Consider the following 13811-nt stretch of genomic DNA (forward strand, 5'->3'; position numbering starts at 1 on the left):
GAGAGGGAGAGATGGAGATGGAAAAGGAGAAAGAGAGAGAGATCAAGAGATGGTGAGAGGGAGAGATAGAGATGGAAAAAGAGAAAGAGAGAGGGAGAGAGATGGTAAGAGGGAGAGAGATAGATGGTGAGAGGGAGAGATAGATAGAGATGGAAAAGGAGAAAGAGAGAGAGAGAGAGATAGCAAGAGATGGTGAGGGGGAGAGATAGAGATGGAAAAGGAGAAAGAGAGAGGGGGAGAGATGGTAAGAGGGAGAGAGATAGATGGTGAGAGGGAGAGATAGATAGAGATGGAAAAGGAGAAAGAGAGAGAGAGAGAGATAGCAAGAGATGGTGAGGGGGAGAGATAGAGATGGAAAAGGAGAAAGAGAGAGGGGGAGAGATGGTAAGAGGGAGAGAGATAGATGGTGAGAGGGAGAGATAGATAGAGACGGAAAAGGAGAAAGAGAGAAGAGAGAGAGAGATAGATGGTGAGAGGGCGAGGTAGAGACGGTAAAGGAGTAAGAGAGAGAGAGATAGATAGATAGATAGATAGATAGATAGAGAGAGAGAGAGAGAGAGAGAGAGAGAGAGATGGTGAGAGGGAGAGGTAGAGATGGAAAAGGAGAAAGAGAAAGAGAGAGAGAGAGTGCGATAGATAGTGAGAGGGAGAGGTAGAGATGGAAAAGGAGAAAGAGAGAGAGAGAGAGGGAGAGAGCAATAGATGGTGAGAGGGAGAGATAGAGATGGAAAAGGAGAGGGATAAGGAGAGGGATAGGGAGAGGGAGAGTGAGAGAGAATATGAAAACAACATATGTGGCCAATGGGCAAGTAGAGCTTTATTTGGTGGGATGGTCAATGGGATCAGTGAGGGGTGGAGTTGGGTTAGGATTAGGGTTGGATGTCTGAGAAAACGAGATGGAAAGATGGGATTGATAAAAGTGTTGAGATGGGACAGTTTGAGGATCGAGCAAACAGACTGGGACAACGGGATTGATAAGAACTGAGGTGGGACAGTTAAAAGGTTGAGATAATGAGGTGGAATGATGGGATTGGTGAATGGTTGAGGTGGGACGGTTGGATTGCTTTCACTTTGTCACGTGTTCTCTTTGTTGACAGCCAATGGCCATGTGCTTGATAGCATGTCACTGCCATCAATCCGCAAGGCCATCCAGTTGGTGCAGGCGTGAGTTTGTGTGCGAGGTGAGTCATGGCATCAAGATTGAGAACGTGCCCGTAAACACGGTGACTGCAAATATGCCAAAGCATTGGCTTGCAGTAACGTAACAGGTTGTGTTGTGTTGATATTTTGATAATCTCTTGAAGCTTTCCTTACCTCAAACACATGGTGGTTCATCAACATTATCCGTCAACATGCAAGTTGGTAGGAAATTTTGAGGATGCCACACTGTGATGTGCTTGCACAACCTGATATTTTTTGCTGTGCCCTACACCTGCTGTGGTCTCCAATCAAAATAGCTCTTCTCCTTGTTCCTCCGCTCCACTAACCCCCAACCACGTAATGCTTATACTGTTTAGATCAAATAGTGCATATCTACAATCCTTCCCAAAAAACCTTTCCAGGCATTTCTTGTGGATCCGCCATGTCAAAACCTGAGTTTGACTCATGAATCAATGTATGGATTCAAGTTCGCAGGTTAAAAGGAAAGCTTATCTCAAACAAGAGCAGCATTAATACATTGTATGCAGCTCTCATACATATTGTTGTCCGGTTCACAAGGCTTTTCCATTATCAGATTAATCAGTACATTAAAGGTCAGGAAATGTTGCGTGTGAGTGATCAGGCAATCCCACTATCATACCTACTCAAACGAGCCAACGAAGAAGCACCCTGTTTCTGAGCTCATGCTGCGTTTTATAAAACAGGTGCTGCTCGGGAACAGAAGAATGAGACTAATTGTTGCGACACCTTTTCCATCCGTCACCACCATATTTACAGCTCATTTTTGCTGTACATGTAACAAAGTGATCAAAGGTGATGTGGATTCTGCAAGTAATCCAAGAGTTCCTTCACTCCATTTAATACCAACTAATATGAATATATATATATTATATATATTCAAATTATTATATATTTAATTATATAGTTGCACACCCTGCTTTTTTTTTTTTTCCACAGTATACATTTAATCTCTTGAAAATAAAACAACTTTCCTTTGGAATCTTTCTTACTTTGCTGTGGCATAATCCCGTTGAGGCATGTTTAGTGTTAATTGCATTGCTGATCTGTCAGAGGCCCCTTTCCCACGATTCCAACACATACCAGAAAGTTGTCAGAAGATCGAGGTTGTTCAGTGCAAGGTGATGTCATCGAAAATCCAGTTGGAACCAAGACTCGACAATTATATATAAAAAAACAAGGAAATGGTAATATAACCAAATACACAGATCATTACTGCAAGTGCATGCCATGTCGTGCGGGTATAATGACGTGAAAAATAAAATGAAAGGCAAGAACACTTTAGTTGCCTCTGCATGGCCAGGACACCAAATCTTTCGAGCTCTTAGCTTACCTTTCATTCCACCTGAGAAGCCTCTCCAGTTGGCAAAAACAAACAGTGGTAATCCTTCTCGATTGAAGTCCCTGATCGCCTGTGCAGTCTTGTACGCGGAATCTGGGAACCACACCTGGCCAGCCTGCTGGATTATCTGCAGTGAAAAGGAAGAAAAGGAAAGTGAAGCTGTCTTCTGCGCAATGTGCTACATCAACTGGGTAACAAATATTGCAATGACAGTGAAGTGTTCGTGCAGGCCTTAAGGAAAATTTGGCATTGCTCACAGCATCATCGGTAATCAAATAGCTCAAACCACATCGAGAGATTCTGGGGGCTGACAGGATGGTCGAGAGGTATGCACACTCGCCTCGAAGCTGTCTAGCCTGGGTTTGACTCCCAACCTAGCCATCTATAAACTGTCAGCCCAGTGTTTCACCAGTATGTGTGTGCCGTCCCTTGGATAGACGTTAAATTATGCATCCATTTGCCTGCCAATATTAGTTGGTGGATGTCAATGATCCCACAGTGTCCTTCGCGAAGAGTAGGCAAGCTATCGCCAGCACTGTAGCCAAACTCCAAAATCCTGACCTAACTAATCGAACGTCAGGCCTGGTCTGCCGGTTTGTGAAAACTCTGGCAAAGCTTCCCCTGGCTGACCCTCAAGAAATGTGAGATAATAATGGCTGTTAAAGAAGAAGATGAAGAAGAAAAAGAAGAAGACAGATATTCTCAGAAATGCAACAATCACGAGGTCAATCATTTAAGCAAAAGGCTCGGCCAGCAGGTCTACCACATTAATTTCCCTTACTTTTTGACTATCCGTAACCTATATTAAAAACCTGTCCAGTTGAGTAGTTCATAGGGCTTGGTGAATGCCTTAAAAGACAAAGAACATGTTGAAACAGAATTAAAAATACATGAGAAAACTGAAATTAATATAAATTTAAATAAATCGTTATCAATCTGAAGGACATATTTTGTTTGTGTCCAGTATGTTCACCACTAATAATACTGTTACGTTTATGTATGGGGGGGTAGGTGAAAGCATACCGTAGGGGAGGTAGAACTGTATAAGAAGTTGCATAGACCACGTGACATGTAGGAGAAATCTCGATGTACAGTAAGTAGGAAACTGTAGCTTAAGATTGTTTCATTGTTCTTCACACGGGGGAGGGCGGGGTGTGAAGCAGTGATAATTAGTGGTAGGGATCAAGGATAATTTTACCCAGTGCGTGCTTACCCTCTGTAATCTTTCCTTTTACGTTTTGCTACCACGGCGGCCATGGGAGCCACCGTTAAATTACAATTACCATGCCGGCAGAAAACCAAACGCAGCCAGTCGGACTAAGCCCCACCCCCATGGACCTAAGAAGAAAAAGGCCCGCCCACGGGAGGTGGAGAATCGGAGGGGTGGGGGGGGGGGGTACGCGGAGGTGGAGGAAGTCAGGCCATGCCCCGAGGGACGTGATTGGACCGTGGACGTAGGCAGAGCATGAGGCGATTTTGAAGGAGCTTCACGATTGGCTCTCAAGAGTGAAGGAGGGGGATGCACAATCTTTTTGCTTGAACAAGACACTCGCCATTTTTGTTCTGTCGGCGTCGTGGAGTTGGTGCACTGTGGAGGAGAGCGATCGGGGAGAGGATCGACTGCAGCCCTTTTCTTTGGTGGGCTGGAGGCCACGCTGAACATCCCTAAGTGGTGGAGAAACCTCAAAGAAAACGTCCCGACTTCTCACCTCACGTTCGTGGCGCCGTCGAGCATGACACTGCCGCCATCTTGTGCCAGGTTCCTGCCGGAGGGACTTCAAACTCTGAGCCTCGTCCCAGCTGGCAACCTCGCAGAAGGATCCATTTGGGATGTAAAGCTAAGTGCCGGCACTGAAAAGGACATTATATTTTATCTTCCCCCCTGTGTGTTTTTGTGACTGAGTGGAGACATCTCAAAACTTAGAATTTCGTTTACCTCAGTAAGAATTTCAATTAGTTTACCTCAACCTTTATTTTGTCCTGATGTACTTTTCAATAAATGATTTGATTGTTGAATTTGTTGTGGTGTTTGCATGTTTTATGGTTTCAGAATAAACCTGTCCTTTCATTCAGGTAAATGCCTCGCGGCCTTCCATCTCGCGCACGCGATAACCGCCATAATTGGGTGCCGCCTCAGGAGTTAAAGCAGTTCGGCTATTCGTCACCGGTGATCTTAATCGCCGGCAACACGGCAGTACTGCATCAAGGGTCCTGAAGTGAGACGACTGCTTGCAGTTCCTGCCAATCTGCCGAGTGAACTGCCAGACCTGCCACCATTGAGGCAGCTCTCTGAGAATAGCCAGAGGTATGTGGAATAGCCAGAGAGACTCTCACAATCGTATGATCAGATGAACCAATTGGAACAGAGGAAGAGCAGGAGACATTTGAGGAAGAGCAGGACACAGAGAAACATCCAAAATGTAAAGGGACAATGGCCAACACCTCAAAGCACACGCATATATTATGCACACACCTTGGCTTCAGAATCGAGGTTTGCAGGATCGGCTGGGATGGTCAACTCAACGGTCCTTGTCTCAACTGCGACAACTCCAACTGGGATTCCTCCGAGCCTGCAAATCAGGAGCACTCTTTGGCCTCGAGAAAATAAAAACAAACTCAGATACAGAAAACGACCATGTGCCCAATTACGTATGTGTGACACGTGCTCAATTGGTGAGACTTAAAACTTTTATTAAGCTCACAAATGGATCTAATACACACACATCCTGAGCTGGGGTTGAAAAATGAAGTCGGATTTAAAGCATGAGACGAAAAAAACCAGACATAAAGAGAGAAACTAATACTTTGGGAGAAAGTGCAGAAAAAAGTGTTTCAAATATAAACGAGGATATGAAGAAGGGATTACCAAACAAAAAGCAGTCAGAAGATGGGCAAAATGGGAGAAACATTCAACAAACTAGAATGGCACTCAGTAGAGAGCATAACTCCACCAGGCTGAACAGTCTACGTTCTGTAGCCCACCGATATGCCAGATCTGCATCTGGACCTTAACCAAAATCTAATCAGGTTGTTCTTGTCACCTACCCAACACATCAACCAAGTTTTGCCACAACTCATCCACAATCGATTGAGATATCATGCTGTATTTCTTTTTTGGCCCCATCTCTCAATGATGAAGAATCACTTTTAAAAATTCCAGAATCTCCATCCAGATCTTCACCACAATCTAATAAATTCGTCCTTGTCATACACTCAACTTGTCCAACGAGTTTCATCCAAGTCTGTTCATAACTTGTATAAGATATCTGCTCACAAACAGAGAAACAAACAAATAAGAACTATGTCATGCATAGCACAATACTTGCGAAATCACTAAAATAAGTTGCTGGCCTATTATGACCTCAAAAAGAATGTGGTTAATTCAGTGACATGGTATGCAAATCCACTTCAAATTTCAAGTTAATCAGATGAAAATTGAGGATTTTAGAAATTTGGCCTATGTTGACCTCAAAAATACTTGGTGGTTGAATTTATTGACTAGATATGCAAATCCACTTCAAATTTGAAGTCAATCAGATGAAAATTGAGGATTTTAGAAATTTGGCCGATGTTGACCTCAAAAATACTGGTGGTTGAATTTATTGACTAGATATGCAAATCCACTTCAAATTTCAAGTTAATCAGATGAAAATTGAGGATTTTAGAAATTTGGCCTATGTTGACCTCAAAAATACTTGGTGGCTGAATTTCGTGACCATATATGAAAATCCTCTTCAAATTTCAAGTTACTCGGATGAAAATTGAGGATTTTAGATATTTGGCCTATGTTGACCTCAAAATACTTGGTGGTTGAATTCAGTGTCCTGATTGCAAATCCTCTTAATTTGGTGTAGTTTCGTGAAGATCCGTTGAAAATTGTGACCTGTAGGCGACTGACATACAAACAGACAGATAGACAGAGACAGACAGATAGAATAACGCACAAGACCAAACAATATACTTGAAAAATCTTCGATTTCCGCAAGTAACAAGAAAGACGTCGTGCGGGGCACGTTACTTGCAAAGTCCACCCCCTCTTCACCCCAAAAAAAGTTGCCATGGACACATCAAATTGTCCTCAAGATTAAAATTGACGATCGTAATCAAAGCTTGGGTCAATCGGATTAAAATTGATTATTTTTTAGATGAAAATTGACCTTTTGACCTCAAAAATAGATGGTTTCCCAATTCAGGGAAGTACTATGCAATTGTTCTTTAATCTTCAGATTAATCAGATGAAAATTGACGATTTTTCAGATGAAAATTGATGATTTTATTAGTTTGGTCTTCTGTGGACCTTTGACCTTTTGACCTCAAAAATAATTAATTTCCCAATTGAGTGAGGGACTATGCAATTGCTGTTTAATTTTCAAGTTAATAGGATGTAAATAGATGATTATAGAAGTTTGACATTGAGTTGACCTTTGACCTCAAAATCAATAGGCTCCTCAATTGTGACGACCTGTACAGCTTTGTGAAGTTTCATGACAATCGGTTTAGAATTGTGACCTGTAGGCGAGTCACAAACAGACAGACAGAATAACAAACACAACCGACCAATATACTTGAAAAATCTTCGATTTTGCAAGTAATATATTTGTACGAAAGAAATGTTTGTATTATGATTGATGTAAATCATGACAACACAGTAACTCAAGTTCAGTCAGGTCATTATCCTCAGTTAAAAGAAGTCTGCGCCTCTGCAGCGATGATGTGTTGTGAGGCGAGCATAGCGAGCTGATCCACACTAGTTCTCATTATAAAGCTCTGTTGAAAATTTGATGACAAAAGCTCAAATGGTATAAAAGTGCAAAGGTGCAAAGATGCAAAGAGCAAAGATGGAGTAATCAGGAGTAACCTGGGTAGCATTCATGTTTCAGCCACTACTCCACTACCCTCAAACACATTTAAGACACCCTTAAGACCCATTAAGCCCCCCTAAGACCAACAAAACCCTCACGACCCCAAAAACCCTGAAGACCCTTTAGAATACCAAGACCATTTAGATGTATAACACACCCTTTAAGACCCCTACGATCCTTTAGACCCTTAAGATAATTTCGACCCCTCGGACCCTGTAAGGCACCTAAGACTCTCCAGACCCCAAAGACCGACCCTTTAAGACCCCAAAGACCCTTTAATATCCCTAACACCCTATTAGACACTGTAGAACCCTAAGACGTGTTAAGACTCCATAGACCCTTAAGACCCCTAAGACACTTAAGACACTGTAAACCTTGTAAACCCTATAGACCCTCTCAGACCGTATAAAAAAAGCCTTCGACCTTAAATACCCTTTAGATCCTCTTTGACCCTTTAGGACCCCTAAGACCTTGTAGACCTCTTTGGCCTTTAGACTTTATTTTTAGATGTTTGAAGACCCTATAGACCCATTTAGACCATTTTAAACCTTTGGACCTTCAGACCATTTGACCTTTACAAATTTTCAGACCCTTGAGCTTTACACATTTACAACTAGACTATTTAGACCTCTTATTTGCAATCAACAATCTTTCAATTAGTACATCCTTCCATTTATTTACCACACAAAATACACCACACAAAACAAGTCCTGGCGAGGGTCAGCAAACTCTGATTGCTCTTCCTAGTTCAGACATGTTTTTTTAGAGAAAGAAAATACATTTTAAAATCATAGTGAGTTTGCACTCTGAAGCACATCAAGCTCATGCAATGGCTTCCAAACAGCGAAGGTCATGCTAGAAAGAAAGTGCTTACTTTGCACGGCCCACGACGACTGTCTGAGCCCATGGACGCATTATTTCCATGAAAGAGCCGTCGTCGAAGAAACCGCTTTGCCATTGTCCATTGCCAGCTGTGGTAGACAAATCTAGTTTACTCAGGGCTTAGGAAAGCAATGAAACAAGATGGAATAATCATGCAAATTTATCACCAATGCAGATTTCCAAAACTAAGAATCAGTAGTTCTGATGTGCACTGTAGGTTCCCCCCCCCCAAAAAAGAAGAGCTACATTGTGGGGTCAAAGGCGGGGGAGGAAATCACGTTTCCCACACGTGTATGGGGCTTAGAAACATCATAATTAACATGAATATCATTACTTTATGTTCCTTACGAAGTTCAAAGAACATACAAGTGTAGTTGGAGAAGACGTTGTGTTCAGACTAGGTGGCATCACCATCAGCACAACCAAACAAGAAACTTTGACCGAAGCCTTGTTTGTAAACAAATCTTTTCTTGGTTGGTGGTGACTGTGGCCATGCTGTATACTTAGTCTGAACAATAATTACCCAAGGTTAGGCAGAGCATCTAATTTAGATGCATTACATGCTGGTAAAGCGCGGCGTTACGCGCGCTGCTTGTGAGCAAGGAGGAAGCGGACAAGCGGTAACATATAAACGTCTTTATTGTAAGACTACACTGTAACACTGTACTCCTCCGGGCTGGTCGCCCGGGGTATATCATGAGGCCACGCCTACCCCTCGGGCATGGCCACCGCCCACTTGGTGCGTGGAATGATGTCACCACGCCAGTGGGCTTTTGTGTCCGCCACACGCGCCCCCCCAGAATTCCCGCGCACCTGGAGGGCCAGTTTGCGGGGCAGACGAATGACCCGGCCGAAGCGCCCCCTGGCGATCGGCGGCGTCCGGGGTGCAGGGATGCCAGGTGGGATGCCCCTGGCTGCTCCTGGGATGGGTGCAGGACCGGGGGGCGGCGTGGCGGCGGGGCTGGGCGGTGCCGGGGGTCCGCCCGCAGGAGGGCGGCCCCGACGTGGGGGTCGGGCCACTGGCGGTGGATGGTCCACATCGAGGTGGGCCGGCTTGAGGCGGTCTACCGAAACGCGGTCAGGAGTACCGCCGATGTCCAGGGTGAAGTGCTTCGCCCCGGTCTCCAGCACGCGGAAAGGCCCGTCGTACGGGGGCCGCAGTGGTGTCCGATGGGCATCGTGGCGGACGAAGACGTACTCCGCCGTGCGAAGCTCCGGGGCGACGTGCGTCGGTGGGTGCCCGTGGCATGCCGTTGGCACCGGGGCGAACCTCTGGGCGGTCTCTTGCAGAGCGGAGCGCTGCTGTGCCGCGGACCATGGTGCCGTGGAGTCGGGGAGGAACTCGCCCGGCACCCGCAGCGGTTGCCCGAAGACCAACTCCGCCGCGGATGCGCGCAGGTCCTCCTTGGGCGCCGTCCGGAGGCCCAGCAGGACCCAGGGGAGCCTGTCGACCCAGCCGCCGTCGCGGAGGGTGGCCCGGAGCGCGGCCTTCAATGAGCGGTGAAATCGCTCACACAGGCCGTTAGCCTGGGGGTGGTAGGCCGTGGTTCGGTGCAGCCGGACCCCGAGCCCCTGCGCAACCGCCCCCCAGAGCTCCGAGGTGAACTGGGGGCCGCGGTCGGATGAGATGTCTGAGGGGGCGCCGAACCGGGCGACCCAGGTGGCGATGAAAGCCTGCGCGACATCGGCCGCCGTTGTGGACGCCAACGGCACGGCCTCCGGCCACCGGGTGGTGCGGTCCACCATGGTGAGGACGTGGGTGAAACCCCGCGAGGGGGGCAGAGGTCCCACCAGGTCCACGTGGACGTGGTCAAACCGGCGTTCCGGCACCGTGAACGGGGCCAACGGGGCCTGGGTGTGCCGGTGCACCTTGGCGCGCTGGCACGCGAGGCATGTCCTGGCCCAGCCGCGGACGGCCTTCCGGAGGCCATGCCAGACGAACTTGTCGGCGATCAGCCTTTGGGAGGCCCTCGCGCCCGGGTGGGACAGGCCGTGGATGGCGTCAAACACCTGGCGCTGCCAGCCCGCGGGCACAATGGGGCGGGGACGCCCGAGGGAGACGTCGCACAAGAGGGCCGCGCCCGCGCCGTCGAACGGCACCTCGGAGAGCTTCGTGCAGGGGGCGCAGGAGCTGGGCGATACGGGGCAGGAACCGATGGTAAAAGTTCACCATGCCCAGGAACTCCTGCAGCCCTCTGATCGTGCGGGGGCGCGGAAACCCCTTCACCGCCTCCACCTTGGCCGGCAGGGGGACGGCTCCGTGCCTGGTGACACGGTGCCCCAGAAAATCGATTGTGGCGGCGCCGAACCGGCACTTTGCGGGGTTCACAATCAGGCCATGCTGGCCCAGGCGTTCGAAGAGCGTGCGGAGGTGGCGTAGGTGCTCTTCGCGGGACGCGCTGGCGACGAGGATATCGTCCAGGTAGACGTAGACAAAATCCAAGTCGCGCAGGACGCTGTCCATCAGTCGCTGGAACGCCTGAGCCGCATTCTTCAGACCGAAGGGCATGCGCAGGAACTCGAAGAGTCCGAATGGCGTGATGACCGCCGTCTTCGGGACGTCCTCCGGCCTGACGGGGACCTGATGGTAGCCGCGTATGAGGTCCACCTTCGAGAAGAAGGACCTGCCCGCCAAACGGGCGGAAAAGTCCTGAATGTGGGGGACGGGGTAGCGGTCGGGAGTCGTGGCGTCATTGAGACGGCGATAGTCCCCGCACGGTCGCCATCCCCCGCCGGGCTTCGGCACGATGTGCAGCGGCGACGCCCAAGCGCTCTCTGAGCGCCGAACGATGCCGAGTCGCTCCAGCGTAGCGAACTCCGCTTTTGCCACCGCCAGCTTCGTCGGCTCGAGGCGGCGTGCCCGGGCGTAGACCGGTGGCCCGACGGTGGGGATGTGATGGGCCACCCCGTGCTTGACGGCCCCCGCCGAGAAGGTGGGCCGCGTGAGGGCCGGGAAGCCGGCGAGGAGGCGGGTGAATGCGTCCGCTGCCGGAAGCGTACAGACCAACGTGGCCGGAACCGAATCGTTCAGCAAGCCGCTTGGCAAGCCGCTCGTTGAGCTGGGCAACGCACATGCGAGCGAGCTGAACGTCTCGGCCTGGACAAGCCGTCTGCGCTTGACGTCGACCAGGAGCCCATTAGCGCACAGGAAGTCCGCGCCAAGCAGTGCCATGGGCACGTCGGCGGTGACGAACGTCCATCGGAAAACCTGCCCTCCAAACCGCAGAGAGAGGCAGCGTTTTCCGTACGTACGGATGGGCGTCCCGTTCGCGGCAAGCAGCGCGGGGCCCCCACCCGCTGCGTGCTTGTCTGACGTGCCGGCGGGAATGACACTCACCTGTGCTCCCGTGTCGCACAGGTAACGGCGCCCGGAGAAGGTGTCCGTTATGAACAGCAGGCTGCTCGAACGGCCGGCGCTCATCGCCACTATTGAGCGCCGGCCCAGGCGTTTCCCGACCCGTTGAAGGAGCATGGCGGATGACACCGCCGAGCTTCGTGGCCGAACTTGGCGTGGAACCAGCACCAGGTGGTGGAGCTGGAGGAGCGCGGCTGGCTCCGCCAGGCCGGTGGAGTCGACGGGTTTCCCCGCGGTGGCGGTTTTCGCCGCGGCGGTGGGCGGGGCGTGGCGGCGTTCACGAGGTGCGTATCAGCATGCTGCTGAAACTCAGCGTGCTGTAGAAGATGATGCTGTGGAACAGCAGCGTCGAAGGCCGCGACGGCCACGCCAACGCTCGCCCGCGTGTCCGAAGCGGCGAAGTACTTGTCCGCCTCGGCCGCCAATGCTCGGGGTTCCGTTAGCCCGGTCCCGGCCAACGCGAGGCGAACCTGCGCTGGAAGTTGGCGACAGAAAAGTGCCCGGAATAGCGAACCGGGGGCTTCGTCGCCCAACAGTGACAGCATATGGTCCATTCGGACCGACGGGCGCGTCTCACCGAGCTCGGGGAGATCCAGGAGGCGATCGGCCCGTGCGTCGTCCGTGAGGCTGAACGTGGCTAGGAGTAGCCGCTTGAGTGCCTCGTACTTGTGGCCGTCCGGTGGGTGGCGAAGGACGGACACAACTCGAGCGGCCGTGCCGGGCCCGAGGGAGGCGACGACGTGGCAGTAGCGCGTGTCATCGCCGGTGAGGTGCCGAAGCTGAAATTGGGCTTCGGCCTGGACGAACCAGACTTCGGCCTGAGCCTCCCAAAATTCCGGAAGTTTGACGAAGGCGGCCATGGCGATGGCGTCGCGTGTGGAAGGATCGCTCCGGCAGATCCAACGTCGAGGGTCACCAGTAAAGCGCGGCGTTACGCGCGCTGCTTGTGAGCAAGGAGGAAGCGGACAAGCGGTAACATATAAACGTCTTTATTGTAAGACTACACTGTAACACTGTACTCCTCCGGGCTGGTCGCCCGGGGTATATCATGAGGCCACGCCTACCCCTCGGGCGTGGCCACCGCCCACTTGGTGCGTGGAATGATGTCACCACGCCAGTGGGCTTTTGTGTCCGCCACACTGGTGTGTTTAACACTATAAAAGGCAACATTGTGGATATGTGGAAACATTAATTCAGCTTTTCATACATAATTCCATCAACATGTCAGCAAAAAACACAGCCGGAGAGAGATAGAGGGGGAGGGGGGAGAAGGAGTGGGAAAGGAAGGTGAAGAGAAAGAAGGAGAGGGACATGAAAGAGGGAAGGAATTAAGGGAAGAAGGGAGGAAGAAAGGAGAGGGAGGAAGGGAGGAAGGGAGGAAAGGAGGAAGTGAGGAAAGAAGGAAGGGAGGAAAGGAGGAAGGAATGGAAAGAGGAAATGAGGAAAGAAGGAAGGAATGGAGGAAGGGAGGAGAGGAAGGAAGGGAGGGAGGAAGGGAGGAAGGAAGGAAGGGAGGAAGGAATGGAAAGAGGAAATGAGGAAAGAAGGAAGGGAGGGAGAAAGGGAGGAGGAGAGGAAGGGAGGGAGGAAGGGAGGAAGGAAGAAAGAGAGAAAAGAAGAGGGGAGGGAAGGAAGGAAAGGAGGGAGGAAGGGAGGAAGAGGAAGGATGCAAAGGAGGAAGAGAGGGAGGAAGAGAGGAGGAGAGAAAGGGGAGAGAAAGGGGGTGGGGAGGAGAGAAAGAGGAAAGAGAGGAGTAAGGTGAGGAATGGGGGGGGGAGGGAGGGCAATAGAGGGAGAGAGTGGGGTATGGATGGGGTAGAATGAGGAGGAGGGGAGGGAGAGGTGAGGGAGAGAGAGAGGCAGAAAAGGAGGGAGAGAGAAGTAAGGGGAAGAGAGGGAAGAGAGGCAGAGAGAGACAGAGGGGAAGGGAGAGAGAGAGAGGGAGAGAAAGGGGAGAGAAAGGGGAAGGAGAAAGAGAGGAGTAAGGTGAGGAATGGGGGGAGGGGAATAGAGGGAGGGTGTGGGGTAGGTGGAGGGAGAGAGAAGTAAGGGGAAGAGAGGGACAGAGAGGGAGAGAGGAATAGGTAGAGAGAAGGAGAGAAGGAGAGAAGGAGAGAGGGGGTATTTTGTCCATAGTAACATAGCTACGAACGGGAGCTGGAAGTGGGCAAATGCAAAACAGCATGTGCTT

The 13811-nt window shown here is 50.2% G+C and overlaps 1 protein-coding gene across 9 annotated transcripts in view; it reads right to left on the bottom strand.

The window, feature by feature from the left end:
* LOC137430068 (acetyl-CoA carboxylase 1) overlaps window positions 1–13811 on the bottom strand; it is a 763460-nt gene that overhangs the window by 51676 nt on the left and 697973 nt on the right. For all 9 annotated transcript variants that reach the window (XM_078780164.1, XM_078780162.1, XM_068120583.2 and 6 more), the window contains 3 exons: window positions 8258–8354; window positions 4995–5091; window positions 2513–2648 (listed from right to left, as the gene is read on the bottom strand). In XM_078780164.1, the coding sequence (XP_078636290.1) occupies window positions 2513–2648; window positions 4995–5091; window positions 8258–8354 (330 nt within the window). The remainder of the gene's footprint in view (window positions 1–2512; window positions 2649–4994; window positions 5092–8257; window positions 8355–13811) is intronic.

The sequence above is a fragment of the Myxine glutinosa genome, chromosome 6 (genome assembly GCF_964187855.1).
Source record: "Myxine glutinosa chromosome 6, kmMyxGlut1.1, whole genome shotgun sequence".
NCBI classification, from domain to species: domain Eukaryota; kingdom Metazoa; phylum Chordata; class Myxini; order Myxiniformes; family Myxinidae; genus Myxine; species Myxine glutinosa.